The sequence below is a fragment of the Nipponia nippon genome, unplaced genomic scaffold (genome assembly GCF_047370975.1).
Source record: "Nipponia nippon isolate SJK-2023a ecotype South Korea unplaced genomic scaffold, ASM4737097v1 scaffold_5, whole genome shotgun sequence".
Taxonomy (NCBI): domain Eukaryota; kingdom Metazoa; phylum Chordata; class Aves; order Pelecaniformes; family Threskiornithidae; genus Nipponia; species Nipponia nippon.
The window spans coordinates 2,780,154-2,796,525 of NW_028262369.1; the positions used below are offsets into that span (position 1 = coordinate 2,780,154).

The following is a 16,372-nucleotide window of genomic DNA, read 5'->3' on the forward strand; positions in this document are numbered from 1 at the left end:
TGATTAATTCTAGTATGAGCTTTGCCGGTGTGTTGCACTCAGCAAGGATCTGGGTGAAAAGTTTAAACTGAAGACTGATATTTGTCTTGCACAGAGGAGAAGGTGGGAGCACCTGGAGTTGTAAAGTGAAGCATTTGCACTTCAGGCTTTCCCTGTGCATCCCGCTGCCTCTTGTTGCATATGAGCTTTGATCCAGTTTTCAGTTCCACTGTTTCATTCTGGTTTTCATCTAGATCTCCTGCCTCTTTCAGTGCTCTGTATTTTTATAAAAAGTGCGTACAGAAGTAGACAAAGCTCTTTTAGTCTCATGACACACTTGCTCGCTGAGAAGAAGGATTTCACTTCTCTTCCTTCCCTCATTCTTTTCTTGAAGAATTTGGTGCTTCCATTCAAAAACTACTGTGCATATGGAGGTGCTTTATTTAATACTTCTTCCCTAGTCAAAGGCCAGAGATTTTCACTGGCTTATCGCGGGCTAGGGCTGTACTGGAGGGGCTCCGTTCTATGAAGATTTTTGACCTTTCTTTCAAGCCAAATGAACTGCCAGAGTAGTTTAAAAATAAAACGTAGAAAAGCCTTTAAAATCATGGCAAGAGCGTGTTTTCCCATCTGATTCTTTCCATTCACAGAAATGGCTAAACCATTTTTACTTAGAAATAAACAAACAAAACTATTTTTATTGGGAAACAGAGACAAAACCTGGAAAATATCAACTCCAAGGTGAAAGTTTGATTTAGCTACATGTAACTGCAAAAGCATTTCAGAACTCAGAACAGAAGCACCTGGAGAGCTTCAGCTGTGACTGTTGCCAGGCACTCCAGCTATAATGAAATATTTAGATGCTGGAGTGGGAGCATTCCCACCATCCTTTCTCCCTGCTTGGCAGTTGCCTGCACAGACATGCTCCTGGAGAAACCACCTTTTCTGCACTTTCTGTTGTCATTTCCTTTCTTCTGTTCAGAGCTGTCTTATCTCTGGAGAGTCCTTCATAAAACTGCAGTGAGCTTTTTCCTCAGAAGCCCCTGTACCTGGGGAATGCTCTGTAATCCTTTACTAGATGTTTCAAAAGTATGAAGTAGAGACTGTACTCTGAGCTCTGCAAATACATAGAACGAGACCTAATTTATTGGTGTCTTTTTTTTCCCTTTTCTCTTGATCAGAATCATAAGCCAGAGAACCTTCTGCCATCGGTGGGATCTGATCAGCCAAAAGTATCCCAGCAAATTCAGCCTGACCTCAGTTCTCATGAACCCACTTGCACAGAAGTTGGAGGCCAAACTTCTGATGAATCCAAGTCAGGCCCTGAAGGAGATGGGCAGCTTTTATCTCACAGCCAGAAGGACGCTCAGACCCTGCAGGACCTAGTTGAGTTGGCCAGGGAAGGACTTACCCTTACTCAGTGGAACCTTGATGTTGGCCGTGTTGAGGCAGCGGAGCAGCCAGGTAAGTTCTGGCAGCTTTGTGAGCCCCATCCCTAGTCCCTTCAGCTACCCAGAGCCAGACTTAGGAGAGCCGTGACAGCACCCACAGGATGTTGCTGTTGATCCAAGAGGTGATGTTGTGGGGGGACATTTTTCTGCAGTAAGCTTTAGCTACAATCAAGCTGACGTTTCTGAAATGATTCATAAATCCCAGCATTTAAGAGAACTCCTGGACAGCACATACTAAATTTTATATTAAAATTCCCCTAAAGATATCAAAGTATTTTCTGCCAGGAGGGAGCCTGGACATGTTCAACAGCTGGGACAAAATCCTCATCCCTGCTATTTGGACAGTCTTTCTGTTATGTGCACTGTCTTTTCAGGTCTTGAGACAACTGGATGAGAGAGATGTGCAAGAGGGATGATTTTATGTTGGTACATCGATTACACAAACCTGAAGTTTATCTGTACCTATACAGGATTGAAAAAATACAACATCTAGAATTCCTCTATGGGCAACTCTCTAATGTCCCCAGTCACAGTTGCAGGTGGTGCACAACAGCACATTTCAAGGTCAATGATATCTCTTAAAATGGCCTGGCTGTTCAGCAGAATGTGTTGTGTGTCTCCTGTTCACCTGTGAAAGAGAACGTGGTTGCTAAGTTCACCTGTCTGCTTTTTCACTTGGGCATAGTATTCCTCACTTCCCTTACTAAAGTACACCAAATGATTCCTGGTCCTCTAAAACTACTCCTGGGATTTCAGTGGAGATAGAGCTTCCCAGGTGAGGGAAATAATTTCCGCGCATAAATGTGTATTGTGTGTGTAAATGAAACCAGGTGAAAAAAACCACTGTGCAGACACTAATGCACCAAAACCCATTTCTGAAGACATTAATTTTTTCTGTTGCTCTGCATCCTGTTCTGTGCACTCCATAGACTACCGCAGGGCTCAGGCTGTGCAAAACTGATTTCACTGGCTGCCTCTGAGCACTAGGGCCCGCAGCATTTTGCCTAGCTTGAAATGCGGATCCAAGATACATTCTCCCTGTCTGCTAGGATGAGACCATGGCATGTCCCATCCCACTCCGTGTCATGGTTTTTTTCCCCGCTGGAGGAAAACCGAGATGCGAAAGCAGAGAAGCATGCTGCGCTCCGCAGTTCCTCCATCTGGACGATTATGGCACACGCGGATCCGCAGTAGGTTGGTGCTGCTCCTGGCTGAATGGTACTTGGGTACGCACAACCTGTCACAGCCCAGAGCCAAACCCTCCAATAAAGGCGTGAGGGAGAGGCTGAGCCTTCAGCTCCGTTAGGCTGGTTATAGCAGCTGTCTCGGGGAGCTGACATGGCAAGGATCCTGTTAGGAGTTCTTACATCACTCTGTCTCACAAAGAAGTTGTATGTGATTTGTGATATGCATTTTCTTCTTTGAGGAGAAGAACTGACTTCCAGCGAGACTCCACACAGTGGCTTTGTGCCCCCTTCCAAAGAGAAGAGCCTCCTGACGAGCAGCTGTAAAAGAGTAAGGACAACCCTTTTTTCCACCTTTTTTTTTTTTATTTATCACTGTAAAAAAAGAAGCTATTGCATTTGTGCAATTCATAGAAGTGTGGAATATTTCCCATTCCTTTCCATAGAAACAAAGAGGTGCTTAAGGTTCCCGGTCACTCAGGAATCGCCGTGGGCACAGGTGCGATCAGCACACGTGGTGGTATTCCACTGATGCCCACAAGCAGGCCTGTGGATTTTTCAGTACTTGTCCTGCCTGGTGAGAGAGCTGATTTAAAACAACCAGTAACATAAGGCCGATCTGTGCATAGTTTATATAACGAGAACCAGGTTAAAGAGTTAAGTTATAGCACTAAGAGTATTTGGGGGTAGGAGCTAGGGATGCAGCTGCACCACGTTAGGCAGTACTCTGCTTTAACGCCCAGCCTATCCGAGAGAAAATTGGTTGCAGCCCAGGAGAGACAGAGCTGCCTGGTGCTTCCTGCAGGCTCACACACTCAGCTACTTCGGGTGGAACGAATGGAGCTGTTCCTCCTCTGTCACCTTCCTCTCCACGCCGTGCCTTGCAGTGGAAGAGAGAATTCTTGCAAGGACTGCCTGACTTGCACTAAATTCTCTCATCTGGCATGAAAGCCTGGTAGATGATGTGGAATGCTGTGAGGTCCATGGAAGATGAGCACTTTTTTGCTGCTAATGTGAGGTTTTAACAGGTTTAGTATAGAAAATCCTCAATTGTGGGGACACATACCAGAGGATCTAGCTTGAAAATCAGTGTGCCTCTCTGTGGTGACTAGGTGAAGAATGCAGGCTAGTAAGTCACAGATGATTTTTTTATCACGCCAGTAGTGTTCTGTAGACCACATCTTACCCCAGATGCACCAGTGGATATGTATAATCAGTTTTCTTCAGTTGAAGTGCACATAAAAACCCCCTAATTCATCTTCTTACCAGGGTCATCCACTTTACCTGGTGAAACTTATTATCTTCGGTTTGATAATAAATAATCATGCCATGAAAGCTAGTAGCTTTTGATGCCAGATAAATTTTGATGCCTTGAGAAAGCACTTTCATATTGTGCTAACAGAATTAAGAGACTTGTAAAAGGAGACTGTTCTGTGAGGTGGGAATCTACTAAACTTGAGCATCCCAGCTACTTGTTACAGAAACTCTAGATATTCTTCGAGGGTATTAAAAAAAAAAATAATCCTTAGCAGGAAAAAAGTCTTGTTTTATAAGCTTCTGAGTCTATTAAACCAGAGGCCTTTAGCAATACAGAAACTGTTCTGATACTGTTGTTGAAACTCAGTTGCTACCAGCAAAACCAGTATGATCATTTTTAGTATGATCAGATTTAGTTTGATTCCATGATAGTTTTCCTGAGCAAATGAAGTGTTGCTGAAGAGTTGGATTGCCAGTGGGAGAGATTTGTGCTTTATATGAGCACAGAGTGTAACCATGTTGAGCAAATACATCCATTGCATTGGTAACACATCCCCCCGCCCATGCTTAAGACCCTTGTCACATCTGTGGAGTCCCGTCTAGCTGGCCTCCTCGGTAGGAGAGAGTGTTCTGGTGTGTTCTCTGACAGGAGCATGTGCCCACTCGGAGCTGTCTTCAGACCAGTCTGCTTTGCACAGAGAATGGTGCAGCCAGGAGGTTTCTAGCCTTGTTTAATTTCCCCATTCCTGATTGATAATTTTAGCATCAGCAGGAAAGCTGTTCTGGGCTTGCTGCCTGGAACGTAGCATCAGGAGTCTGTGTTTGCTGGCTTCCTGAGGTACTGTCTTGCAGGTATCCTACCTGCCAAGAATAAGAAAGCGAGAAACATCAGATTAATTTCCAGACTGAGCTTCCTGTCTTCCCCTTGGAGATCAGTCCACACCACTGCCACGACATGCAGAGTCTTCTCTAGCCCACCTATGAAGGCCTGGAAGAAGTGTTCTGGTGTGTGCTGCTGTTTTGCTGCTAATTAGTGTTGGCTGCCTGCAAACACATGCTGGAGCGAGTAGAAAGGTTGGGTTTCCACAGTCCACTGCGAATGCAGAAACCTGCTAATAAAATAAAGAGCTGTGTTGTTCCAGGTGGAACTGCATCTCGTGCAGATGTTCACTGGAATAAAACTTGCAGTTCCTCAGCTCTGCAGTAGGTTTGGAAAACACAAGGTCAGTGATGAGTGTGTTAACTATAAACCGGTTTCCACTTACAGTCAGACAGCCTCTCAACCGTGAGCTGAGGGTATTTCACACTTCTCTGAAGCACTGGCCACCTCCAGAGCCACAACGCTTGCCGAGAGGGATCTGAGTCTTTAGAAGATTGCCTGGGGTGGGTTCGTCCTGGGAGCAGCTCCAGAGCAGAAACAGAGCGTTCATCATTGCTGTCTTTGGCAGCATGCCCCAGGCCTGACCTTACCATCACCGGTAACCGGTCACAGGTAGCTCAGTCAACAAGCCCTCCCCAAAATTCCAGCAAGAGGTTCCAGAACGATAATAGAAATTATGTTTCTTTTTTATAATTGAGTAGAATTTTCAAAAGGGGTTTCAGTAACAAGCACATAAGTTCCTTTGAACTAGACACGTACATTAGTTTTATTCTGTGTGAGCCCCTTGTTGCAGAGCTGCTTTTCTCAGCTGTCATTGCCAGCCAGTGAACGAGAGAAGGCTCATTACCCCATCCCTGAGTCATCCTCTTTCCTCTTGCTCTAATTATAGTGAATTGAGTTCAAGTCCTTCAAAGTGGAAATTACAGTTTCCTAAAAATGTGGTGGAAGGCAGTAGATCAAGAGGCCAACTGTAGGCAGTGGCTAGACCACATCAGGAAATGGTGTGGTGAAGATCTGAGGGTGATAATGTGCTGTAATACAAGGCAGAACAAGTACAGTAGAATACAACACGACTGCCCTTTCTTCACAGTTGCCAGGCTGTGGAAAAGTGGAGGAAAACAAAGCCAGAAATATCTGTTAGACTTGTCTGCTTATTTGTCGTGTGGAAGACCTGAAGTCGATAACGCTGATGATTATCTTCAGGAGGCAAAGGCAGTGTATCCAGACTGGGGCCCACAGTACAGCAATGCTGATAAACTGTGTTATTCCCTTCTTATTTTTCAGGGAAATGCTTGACAGCTGTAACGTCACTTCTGTCTTTGTGTTCTAGTCCTCTCTCAGGTTGCTGGCTGAAGATTTCAGTGCAATGGTCAACAACCCCCACTTAAGTGATGTCCAGTTCCAGGTGGACTGCGGGGAAGTCCTTTATGCCCACATGTTTGTGTTGTACGCACGGTGTCCACAGGCCGTTCAAGTTGTAAGTACTGCTGACACGCTTTCCCCCTCTGCGTCAGGGAAGCCCAGACTGCCCACACCTGCAATCAGTTAATGCTACAGAATCAGCACGGAGCACTGCTGGGCCTAATGGCAAGTGCCTCTGGACCTGCCGTGGTTTTTCAGCTTAGAATCCAGAGAAGGTGGTGGGAAATGTGGTACTTTATCTGGGGAGACTGTGGGGAGACAAGGATCCTTCCTCGCATTCTGCCCATGAGCAATGGAGGAAGCTTCCTAAGTGCTTTTTGCCCTTGAATTTTTGTACCTGCGTGAGTACAGACTGCCTGGTCCGTCTTGGTGTGTCCTGCCTGTCACCCAGGCTGGGAAGCTTGAGTATGGAGTAGAAAGATGATGTAATCTTTAATCTACACAGAGGTTTTGTCACTCTCACAGTTGCTTTGGAGGTAGCTGCGCTGAACTGTGCTTTTTGCAAGGCTAGTGAAGTAATTCTTATGTTCCCAGGAGCATTTTGGGTTGAATAATTCCAGCCTGCTCTATGCAGCCTCCTGTCGGGACAGTGAAAGGCACTGAGCCTAATATTTGAACCCTGTCCTTTCACGGAGCTGCCACCAGTCCGTACAGCCAGCTCCCTAACAAAGGGAGCTTTCTTTAAAGCTGCCCTTCTGGGAAGTTCAGTTTTATCCTCATGCATGTTGGCAGTAGTTTCCACCCAAGGTGATTTGGGCCATTTCTCAGGGGTCCATGAAAGTTTGGGGAGGGGAAGCAAGTTCATATATGCCTGACAGCAGTCTTAATATGAATTCTTTAAGGGGTCTTCACAAATGTGCATGCGCCCACAAATCAAAGGACTTTAAAAACTATTGGGTTAGCCATGTTCCCTTATTATTTCCCTGCACCTCTGTCTGGCTTCAGCATTCCCATCCACTGTTTTCATGAGCAGGAATCATTTGTGTGGGTAGAGTTGTGGGATTGGCCCTATGCTGTATTTTTGATGCCTGCAGAGGGTTGTTTTCCTGCAAGTCCCCACCTGCAGAGCAGCATTTCATGTTTATTTTCTGTGTAGGTGAAGGAGTACTCTTCTTTATTGAAGATTTTGGGTAACAAGGAGACAGTAATTAATCAGAGATGACTTTGGAGCTCGTGTTTTCTCTTGCATGGCGACCCCTAACTTTGGAGGGAGTTTCAGATAGCACAGTACGTGATTTGGCTGCAAAGGAAGCGAGACCTTATTGAACTGGAGAGGCATTTTTGCCAAAAGCTGAGATCAAGTTGGACCCGCACAGATAATGGTCCAGTTCAGTGGAGTAGTATTTGTATGGTGGCTCTTTTCCTGTGAGACACCAGGGGAACTAGAGTTTTGGCAGTGCATCAAGGGTAGGTAAATTCAAAACAGATCAGAGGAAGCTCGCTTGTAGAGAGGTGTAGATAACTCTGGAAATTGTGCTCTGGGAAGTAATTTGATTCCAAAACTAACTGGAGAACTCTAAGACCATCTTTTATATGTGTGACTAAAACGAGTAGTTAAAGTTTATCGAAGCTAACGGCTGTAGGGTCAGGAAGGAAATGGCCCGTTCCATATGAAGCTCTGCACAACTGGTCATCTTAGCTTCCCTCTGAGGCATCAGGTCCTGGTCCCAGGGTAAGACTTTGGCAAACGAAAGGAGTAAGCTGATAGGAACAAGAATGCTGGCGTTGCCGTTCCTTTACTAGCAAACGGACTTTGCTTCCTTCTTACCCCAGGTTCACAGCCAAGGGTTCTTAGTGGAGGAGGATGGGAGCGCGCAGACACGCCGTGTGCTGCTGAGTGACGTGACAGGAGAGGCGGTGTGCGCGTTCCTGCGATACCTTTATGCTGCTGACGCTGACATCCCTGCTGGGCTGCTGCCCCAGGTGGGGGTTCTGGCTGCCAGGTTTGTATCCTGAGCGTGTTTTGGATCCCCTGATGCTTTCAGCCACGCAGACCCCAAGCTGATGTCTTCCGTTGCAGTTTTAGTGGCTTACAAATTCCATAGTCCTCTGCTTACATCCTCAATGAAACTTGCACATAAGAACATCCTACCCTCATCTTTTCCATGAATCTCTCTTCAGGTTGTATCTGTGCGAGATTTTCTGTGTTCAGTATGTCCTTAGCAGACTTTTGCCAAGAGTTTTGTCTCAGGATGTTTATTGACAGCTGATGTTGACAATGATGAGCATATCTTCTATATGTGATTCTCAAAACATTGCACTAGCGATGCGCTTAATGTGAACAACACATGCGGAATGCATTGGATGCTTAGAACTCTAATGTGTTGTGTCAGCCACGCTCTCCGTCGTGATCCTAGGCATGCGCAAAGTAAAGAGCTTGAAATAGGAGCAGTTGCTGAGGTACAGGGGGAAAATGGTTGGGTCTTGCCAAAATGTATGTGCAAAGGTGCCCTGTCACTCCAAAAAGCCACGAAGCTTGCATGTGGCAGACATTATCCAGCCCCAGCCATCCCGTGGGGCTCTCACCAGTGCAAATGGGTTTTAGTGTAGTCATATAGCTCTTTAGTCTCAAACATAAAAAAGGAAGAGTGAGCCTGATGCTTTCATGTGAGTGACACCCGGAAAAGGGAATGCTGAATTTTAGGAGTATACTGGATCTTGTACATCTTAGGAAACCAGCATCCTCATGCAAATTCTTTACAAGGCTCACAAGAGTGATCAGGCAGCCAAATGGTGAAGAAGTACTGGAGGAGGAAAATACTAACATTACTATTATATCCTTGCAGGTTTGGTGTGAGGGAACTGATGGCAAGGTGCGAAAACAACACTGGAGAGAGTCAGGTGTCTTCTGGAATGGATTCAGAAGATGATCTTCTCTCTGTGAGGGATGACAAAGATTGTGAGGACAGAGCTGAGAACTTCCAAGACCTCTTGAAGTCAGTGTGGATGGGTGAAGATGAGGAAGAAGTAGATACGCTGAACCCTGAATGCCAGAAAGAAGATGACAGTGGGGTGGGTGAACAGGAGCTGGAGGAAATCTATGAGTTTGCTGCAACTCAGAGAAAGATGGTTCAAGGTGAAAGAGAGGTGAGCGAGGGAACAGACTGCAGCATCTGCAGTGATACTGAGGCAGCCCAAGGTACAAACCAGCAAACTGAGGAGGAAGCGGTAAAGAGTTCTGAATCCGCTTCAATAAGCAACAGCTTCAAAGATCTGAGGGATGACAATGATGTGGAAAGATCTAAATGTGACTCGTCTGCACAAGAAGAGAAAATGCAGAATATAAATAGGTGCAAGAGCGTGAATGATCCACAGACCACTTTTGTGCCTCACCACAGTGAACCTCAAAAATGGGACGTAGCTTCCCAGGGTGCCATGGCTAATGAAGGAGAGACTGTTAGGAGATGTGAAGGTGTGAAGGATTCCGAGTCACCTCAGGTCTCACATGACAAGGCAGATCACTGTGAAAAACAGTTTCCTAGCTTCCGTGGTGATACTAATATAAACGAAAGTTATGAACGCTTGTTTTCTGCAACTCAGGGAGATTACTGTGAGCCTTCCCCAACGAAAGAAGTTATCAAAGAATCAGGACAAGCTCCTAGTGAAAAACATATTGATATTAATGACTCACTTCTGTACAGCAAGTCACAAAAAGCCCTCTCTCCACGTAGGAATGGTTTTTATGGGAGTCCTCCTCCCAAACCTTCTGTGCCCCTTTTTCCTGCTGTTGGCTTGTCACCCGCATCTCCAAAATCAGAGGGAAAGTTTGCCAGAGAACACGTGTCAACACCAAAGCAAAACAAAAAGGAAAAATCATTCCCATCTGATGAAATACACTTTCAGAAAGCCAACGAGCTGGATACTGCATCAAGAAACGAGAACACAATTTCTCCAGCAGAGCTTCCCCACGTTGATTTAAACAAGCATACATATGTCCCAGCGTTGTCATCACAGGTCACGAGAACTCAGGACGCTGCAGCTCAGGGGAGCAAGGAGGGTGATGTTATTGTTTTATCTTCTGACGATGAAATGGAGTTACAATACAAGAAGTCGCCAGAGTCGGGCTCTGCTCCGAAGAAAATGGAAATCCCTGGGCAACTGAAATGTACAGCCGTAGAACAAGGTCCTGAGATACCAAGAGCTGAACATAACTCATCAGTCACTGAAACAGAGCAGAGGTCAAGCCAGATCTCATGTGGCATTACAGATACAGCGCATAGAAGTAATGATGTAAAGATGTGCACTGAATTGCCTCTCAGCAGACAAAGAGATGCTTGTATGGAGAGCAAACGGAGTCCAAAACTGAGCCCTGAAAAAAGGCTCGGTCATGAAATGTCTTCAGGTACAGACAGCTCCTGGCTAGTGCCAGCCACACCAGTTCTGAGCAAAAGCAGAAGTTTCTCAACACAGACCCAAGTCACAAGTATTAATTCTTTAAAGAGTCCAGGATCTAAACTCAGCACAAAGAACTTACCAGCAGTTAATAGTAACCATGAAATGACTGAAAATTCAGTAAAAGTTCATGAAACAACATTGTCAGACAAACATTTGCCTCTGGAGAACTCAGTCAGTGAAAGGAGCCCTTCAAGCACCCCAGCAGCAGCATCATTTTCCAACAACTCCCCACCAGTTTCTCCAGTGGATCCAGTTCTCCTCTCCCCTGGCCACACCAATGGAAAAAGCAAATGTGCCAAGATCTCATTTTTATCCAAACCTGTGCCTCCGTGCCATGAGCAGTCATTGGAAGATAAAACAAATATCAGCGTGGTTGAGGTAGAGGACAGCGAAAAGGAAATAAGTCTGCCTTCTCTGAGTAGTAGCATCTTGCTTTGTGACGAGCCCCCAATCCCCGTTGATGACTGCTGGCATGTTGAATATCTGTCACCAGTCAGAGGTAACAGCCAGGACTCCAACCAGGTCAGCCGTGCAAAGACCAGCACTGCCACCAGCCCCAGGCCTGGCTCATGGCACGACCAGTGGGAGAGCCCAGTCCACACGCAGGAGATTAAGGGCAGTACCCCTCTTCGAGGAAGTCCTGTTGGCAGAAGAACAACTCTGCTCTGTCTTGAAAAGAGTCCTATTGAGGCATGTTCATCAGCGGGCAGTAGACCAAGTTACCTGAACTCCAAAATCTGGGATGACTGGAATGGAGAAGAGGAGGAAGATGAATTTCCAGAGATGCTTCCTCTGTCTCAGAGGTTGTCAGCTGCAGCAGGTGCCTGTCAGACAGATCCTGTAAAGACTCCTGGTGAGAACTTGTATTGATACTAGCTTTATTGGACTGGGTGCAATTGTTTTCCTTTTAAGTGGTCATCTCGCCTGTGGTTCACTTGATCCCTTGAAAGGGTCTTCTGGCCTTCTGATCTGAAGTAGTTGTCAGGGCCAGGCACAAAGAAGGTACAGTCATCTTCTGATGTGGGAGAGAGCATATCTAAATGTGGGATTCCTGGAGCATGGCCGCTTGTATTTTGTTCACACTGGTTCTTTGATAGCGATGGTACTCCTTGCAGAAGCTATGGGTACCTGGAGGAGAAAAACCTAACCAAAAGAGAACAAAAAAACAGCCTTCAGCTTGCATGCCAGTGGATATTTGTTCCCTGTAGTAGTGGGTGCTCTGTACAGTCTTGCTTTTCACGTGTTCGTGAAACAACGCTTGTGCTAACACACAGGAGGACACAGGTAAGCAACACGGTGGTGCAGGCACAGAGGGTTTCCTTGTGTTGAGGCTGACTGGGGGTGGGTGCCTGTCCCTGCCCGAGGGCAGGCTTCGTGCATGCTTTCCTGCAAAGCTCTGCTGTCTTGTGCTGCCTTCTGTTTGCCAGTTCTGGGCCCTCGCAACAGACCTCTGCGTGCCCGGCACATAGTCGTGCATGGTTCCTTCCATCTAAGACCAGTAATTGGTCTCATAGTATCTAATTAAATATATTATTAATTATGCCATACTAAGTGATTAGTTTAATGGGTGTTTAGAACGTGACGTGTGAGACTGACTGTGCTTCACGGTATCAGTAAATTGGTATCATTAAATCAGTATCTAACTCAGGACCCCAGAAGCTTGACTTGCTCGGTTTCTTCTGCATCAAGTCTCTATTATGAAATTTCCTTCCTGGGAGAAGAACTGCTTCACAGAATTCAGTAAACATGTTTTTTTAACTGCCTTGTAAACGTTGCCTGTTCTAACAAAGCCGTGAATGGGCTTCATATTCAGACGTGACATATGTCTTAATTTAAGCTGTTTTCTGATTTAAAGTCAATAAAAACCAAGTATCCTAGTTTAGGAAAAAAAAAAAGTGTTGACTGTTCTGTCCAATATGAAGCTGAGCAATAATTAAAAGAGCTTGTAGGAAAGTAGTGCTACTTAAACAATCACTATATAATACTAGAATATCTGCCACTAAAAGGGGAAGATATCAACTATTTTGAGTCCTTTCTGTACTAATTCTGATCATGGTAATTTCATTCTGCTGCAGAACCTTCCTGTCAGGAGAACGACAAGCCTCCCAGCACTCCAGTGACACCGATGCCAGCTTACTCCATGATGGAGACCCCAGAGCTGAAGAAGGAGTTGAGCAGGTTAGCATTAGATCCATTACCTCCACGATTACATCGCTTCATGAGCAGCAACTTGCTGGCAGGTAGTGTGAAAGAAAGCTCCTGGGCTGAAAGTGAAACCACGGTGAAGCTCCAGTCAGTGTTTTTTGAGGTCATGTCACACTTTTCCAGCTGACCACTGGACTTCCTGGCCTGAGCCTCTTCCCGAGCTGTGACAGTGGAAGGTGCAGCATTATCTTAACCTAAGCTCCCACCTTTCTCTTTCAGATTTGGAGTCCGTGCTCTCCCAAAACGCCAGATGGTGTTGAAGCTGAAGGAGATATTCCAGTATACTCACCAGGACGTGGACTCTGACTTTGAGGATGAAATCCCATCTTCCCAGCCTCCCCTGCAGAAGTCCCCGGCCAAACGCTCTAGGCAGTCAAAGGCAGACCGGACCGCAGGTGGAAAGCGTGCCAACGCCTCGAGGGCTGGGGGCAAAAGGAAGGAGGTTGCTACGGCTTCTTCAGTGCTCCCTGTGGGGAGGGCTGATGATGACCTCGTTGGATGCCGTGAGACACGCTGTGCAGCACCCAAGAAGGGAAGTAAAATGACACATCACCCAGAAGGAGCCAAAGAGCAGAAAAAGTCATCTGTATCTCCAGAGGGATGGTCTCTGGCAGCTGATGGTGAGGAACCAATGCTCCCAGCATCTCAGGAGTCTGCAGTTTCTTCAGTGGATGGAAGCGACATCTCTTTTGGTTCACAGAGGTAAGGGAAGAAAATACTAAACAAAACAGTCAATGGTGCAGGACAGAGATGAACTAGGAATGTGGCAAACAGAGGCGAGTGTCCATGTGGCCTACGGTGGCCCTGCCACCTCTGCGGGCGTGTCATTTGAAGGTCAACACACTCCTACAAAAGAAATAGGCTTTGGTTTTTTAGTCTAATTCCCAGTGAGCTGTTCTCAGAACACAAAAGCGCTTGTGGCTGCATGTGGGCAAGGCCCAAATCTGGCACGCCTGGTCTCTGCAAGTTAGAGCGACAAGGAGCACTCAGCGTTGACTGAGAACCTGCAGCTAGAGTAGGGAGAGGACGGCACAGCACTACAGACGGCACAGAGGCTGCCGCAGTATGGCAGCTGGGATGGGGAAGTCGGCAGAACACGTGCCGTGTTTTGCTTCGCTCGTTTGGTGGGTGCTGGTATCGGAGAGTCTGTGATCCTATAGAGGGTAGTCACAGGGGTTGGCCACCAGGGACTTGGGGAGCTCTGGTCCTGTCCTTGATGGCCTGTTCTTTCCTTGATCTCTGGTCTGCTTGATCTTGCTTTTAGTTCTTTTGTGAATGGATTTGAAGCCTGTGCTTTTACATCCGAGGAGGAGGAAGAGGAGCTTCCAGCATCTCAGGCAGCAGCTCGGGAAGAAGATAAGCTGGAGGCAGTAAGGTGCTACATCCGTTCGAACGCAGCCCTGTACCACAAGGTTCTCTTTTATGAGCCAATTGAGCTGGCTGACCTGCACACAGAGCTGAAACAGAACGGCATTAAAATTTCCAAGGCAAAGCTGCTGGACTTTTTAGATGCTCACTGTATCACGTTTACCACGGCCAGAGCCCGGAAAGAGAAGGAACAGAAAAGAAAGGGGAACAAAAAACAGAGGAGACGATACTGAATGGAGCCTGCTCCTCCATCCTGAAAATTTTGTACATGGAGGCCTTCCTGATAAGCTGGAAACCCTGTTCCAGACTGGTGCTAGCGGTGGTGCTGTGATCGGTGGGTGCACTGCTCCTCCCTGTGGCCTGCGGTCAGATGACATGCTGGAGAATGGGTCTGAACCGAGCTCCCGCTCCCAGCCCTCTGCTCCGAATTGCACAAGCTCCGCCAGCCGCTGTCCTCCTTCAGCACACACACAGGTCATCTGGAGCCTTTGAGCCTTTTCCCCCCCCCCTGATTTTCCTTCTGTGCCTTTTCTTTCCGTTTTTCTAATAGGTTTTAGGTCCCCAACTTTTCTTCGTGTCGGTGCTTCTAGAGGCAGGTGCTTCCCGAGGCAGGTGCTTCCCCCAGTGACACTTGCCAAGACTTTTTCCCTGGCCTTGGGCTGTGAAACGCTTCACCCTTCAATTTCCAGTGTTCATAGAATAACCTGCCTGCAAGAAACCGGTCTCCTTTTCCCTGTGTAAAGCACTGAGTGTTTTCAGACCCCGGTGACTTCTGTCTTCATTTCCTCAGCGTACGATTGCCCTGCTGATTGTTAAGGCAGGGAGCATCGTGGAAATACAATGCCTTTCTTCTGTCCCTGGTTCAATTTGCAATCTCTGGTAAAAGTCCTTAATCTGTGTTTCGTAAACGGCTGAAAAAAAGTGGAGGTGTTTTTCTAGTCTCTTTGTGATGGCTCCCAAAAGCGCCCTCTGACACCAGATGTCATGTGAAAGCCCTCCAGATTCGAACGTTCAGTTCTGTATCGTCACTGCATGCTGGATCTGTGTTAAAGATCCCATCTGCTCCTTTTCTCAGCGCCGTTTTACTTTGTCAGTGTAGCTTGAGCATGTCCTCGACAGAGATGTTTTTAAGACGGTATAGTGACCGCTGGATCTCTTCGGCACTTCTTATAACCTGATCGAAACCCACTTCTCTGATCGGTCTCATTTCCAAACTGGACTGATCTTAGGCTGCAAACTGTCTGGGACTCTTGGGGAAGTCCTGGACCCTAAATTGTCATCTTTTATGTATTTACTTTCACAACATCTTCTGGCTTTTGTCTGTTCTGGCAGTTCTGAGTCTGCAAAGAGTCTCACTGAACAAAATGGACACGGCACTTCAAAAAAAGAAGCCAGATTTCTAAACGTATTTATATATTTGGAACATATAAATATTTTTTCTATTTTTCATACAGTATATCTTCGGTTTTATTTGATTTATATTACATGCAATAAACAATTCGTAAGGTGCTAATGATGAACTGCAAGTAATGTCTTATGACAGACTTGGGGGGGTTTCTAAGTGGGTCTAGTCGAGAGCAGTAGAGTCCGCAGTCTGCGCCCGTACTGGCTGAAACCCCGAGCAGAGAACTGGAGGAAGAGGAGTTGACACAGGCGCAAGGCGAGGTGGGAGAGATCACCAGCAGCGAGCTGCCCGGTTCATCTGGGCTGCGCAGCCCTACGGTAAGGGAGACTTTGGGGGAAGGTTTTTTGGGTCTGCCGGGAGGATGGGCTGAGGGGAAGGGTCCGGTCTGGCCTCGGAGGGGAGGGCTGCTGCCAAAGGGGAAATGGGTGACCACTTCGCAGCTCTGTCAGGTGTCCGTGGCATGTATAATGGGGGGGGGGGACGACACCTCCTAGCAAAGCCGCCTGCCATGTCTCGTGAATTTTCAGGAATTTGGGCTAGTTTTCTCCCCTGGCAGTCACATCCCTTTTCCTCCCCCACCTTCTTGTGCAAGAGCTGCCACAAGATGACTTTACTACATGAAAAGGACAAGGCTTGCCTTAAGTGGCATTCTAGGAAATGTTGTTTCCCTGAGTGTACCGTGTATTTCTCTCTCGAGTACGCACTTCATACATGGAAAAAGCTTCAGTCCTACTTCCCAGTCTTAATATGGGAAAATAAATAAGATCCCTTCCCAGCTTTTTTCCTGTTTTTAGGTAAGGCATATTTATGATCCAAGATTTTGTAA

At 46.6% G+C, this 16,372-nt stretch overlaps 1 protein-coding gene across 1 annotated transcript in view; it reads left to right on the forward strand.

Moving 5' to 3' along the window:
• Positions 1-14,391, forward strand: part of SLX4 (SLX4 structure-specific endonuclease subunit) — a 31,269-nt gene extending 16,878 nt beyond the window's left edge. The window contains exons 10-17 of the mRNA XM_087733249.1: positions 1,161-1,443; positions 2,857-2,945; positions 6,082-6,228; positions 7,947-8,116; positions 8,960-11,421; positions 12,644-12,746; positions 12,993-13,475; positions 14,038-14,391. Coding sequence (XP_087589375.1) covers positions 1,161-1,443; positions 2,857-2,945; positions 6,082-6,228; positions 7,947-8,116; positions 8,960-11,421; positions 12,644-12,746; positions 12,993-13,475; positions 14,038-14,374 — 4,074 coding nt within the window. The 3' untranslated portion in view covers positions 14,375-14,391. The remainder of the gene's footprint in view (positions 1-1,160; positions 1,444-2,856; positions 2,946-6,081; positions 6,229-7,946; positions 8,117-8,959; positions 11,422-12,643; positions 12,747-12,992; positions 13,476-14,037) is intronic.
• The last annotated feature ends 1,981 nt before the right edge of the window (positions 14,392-16,372 follow it).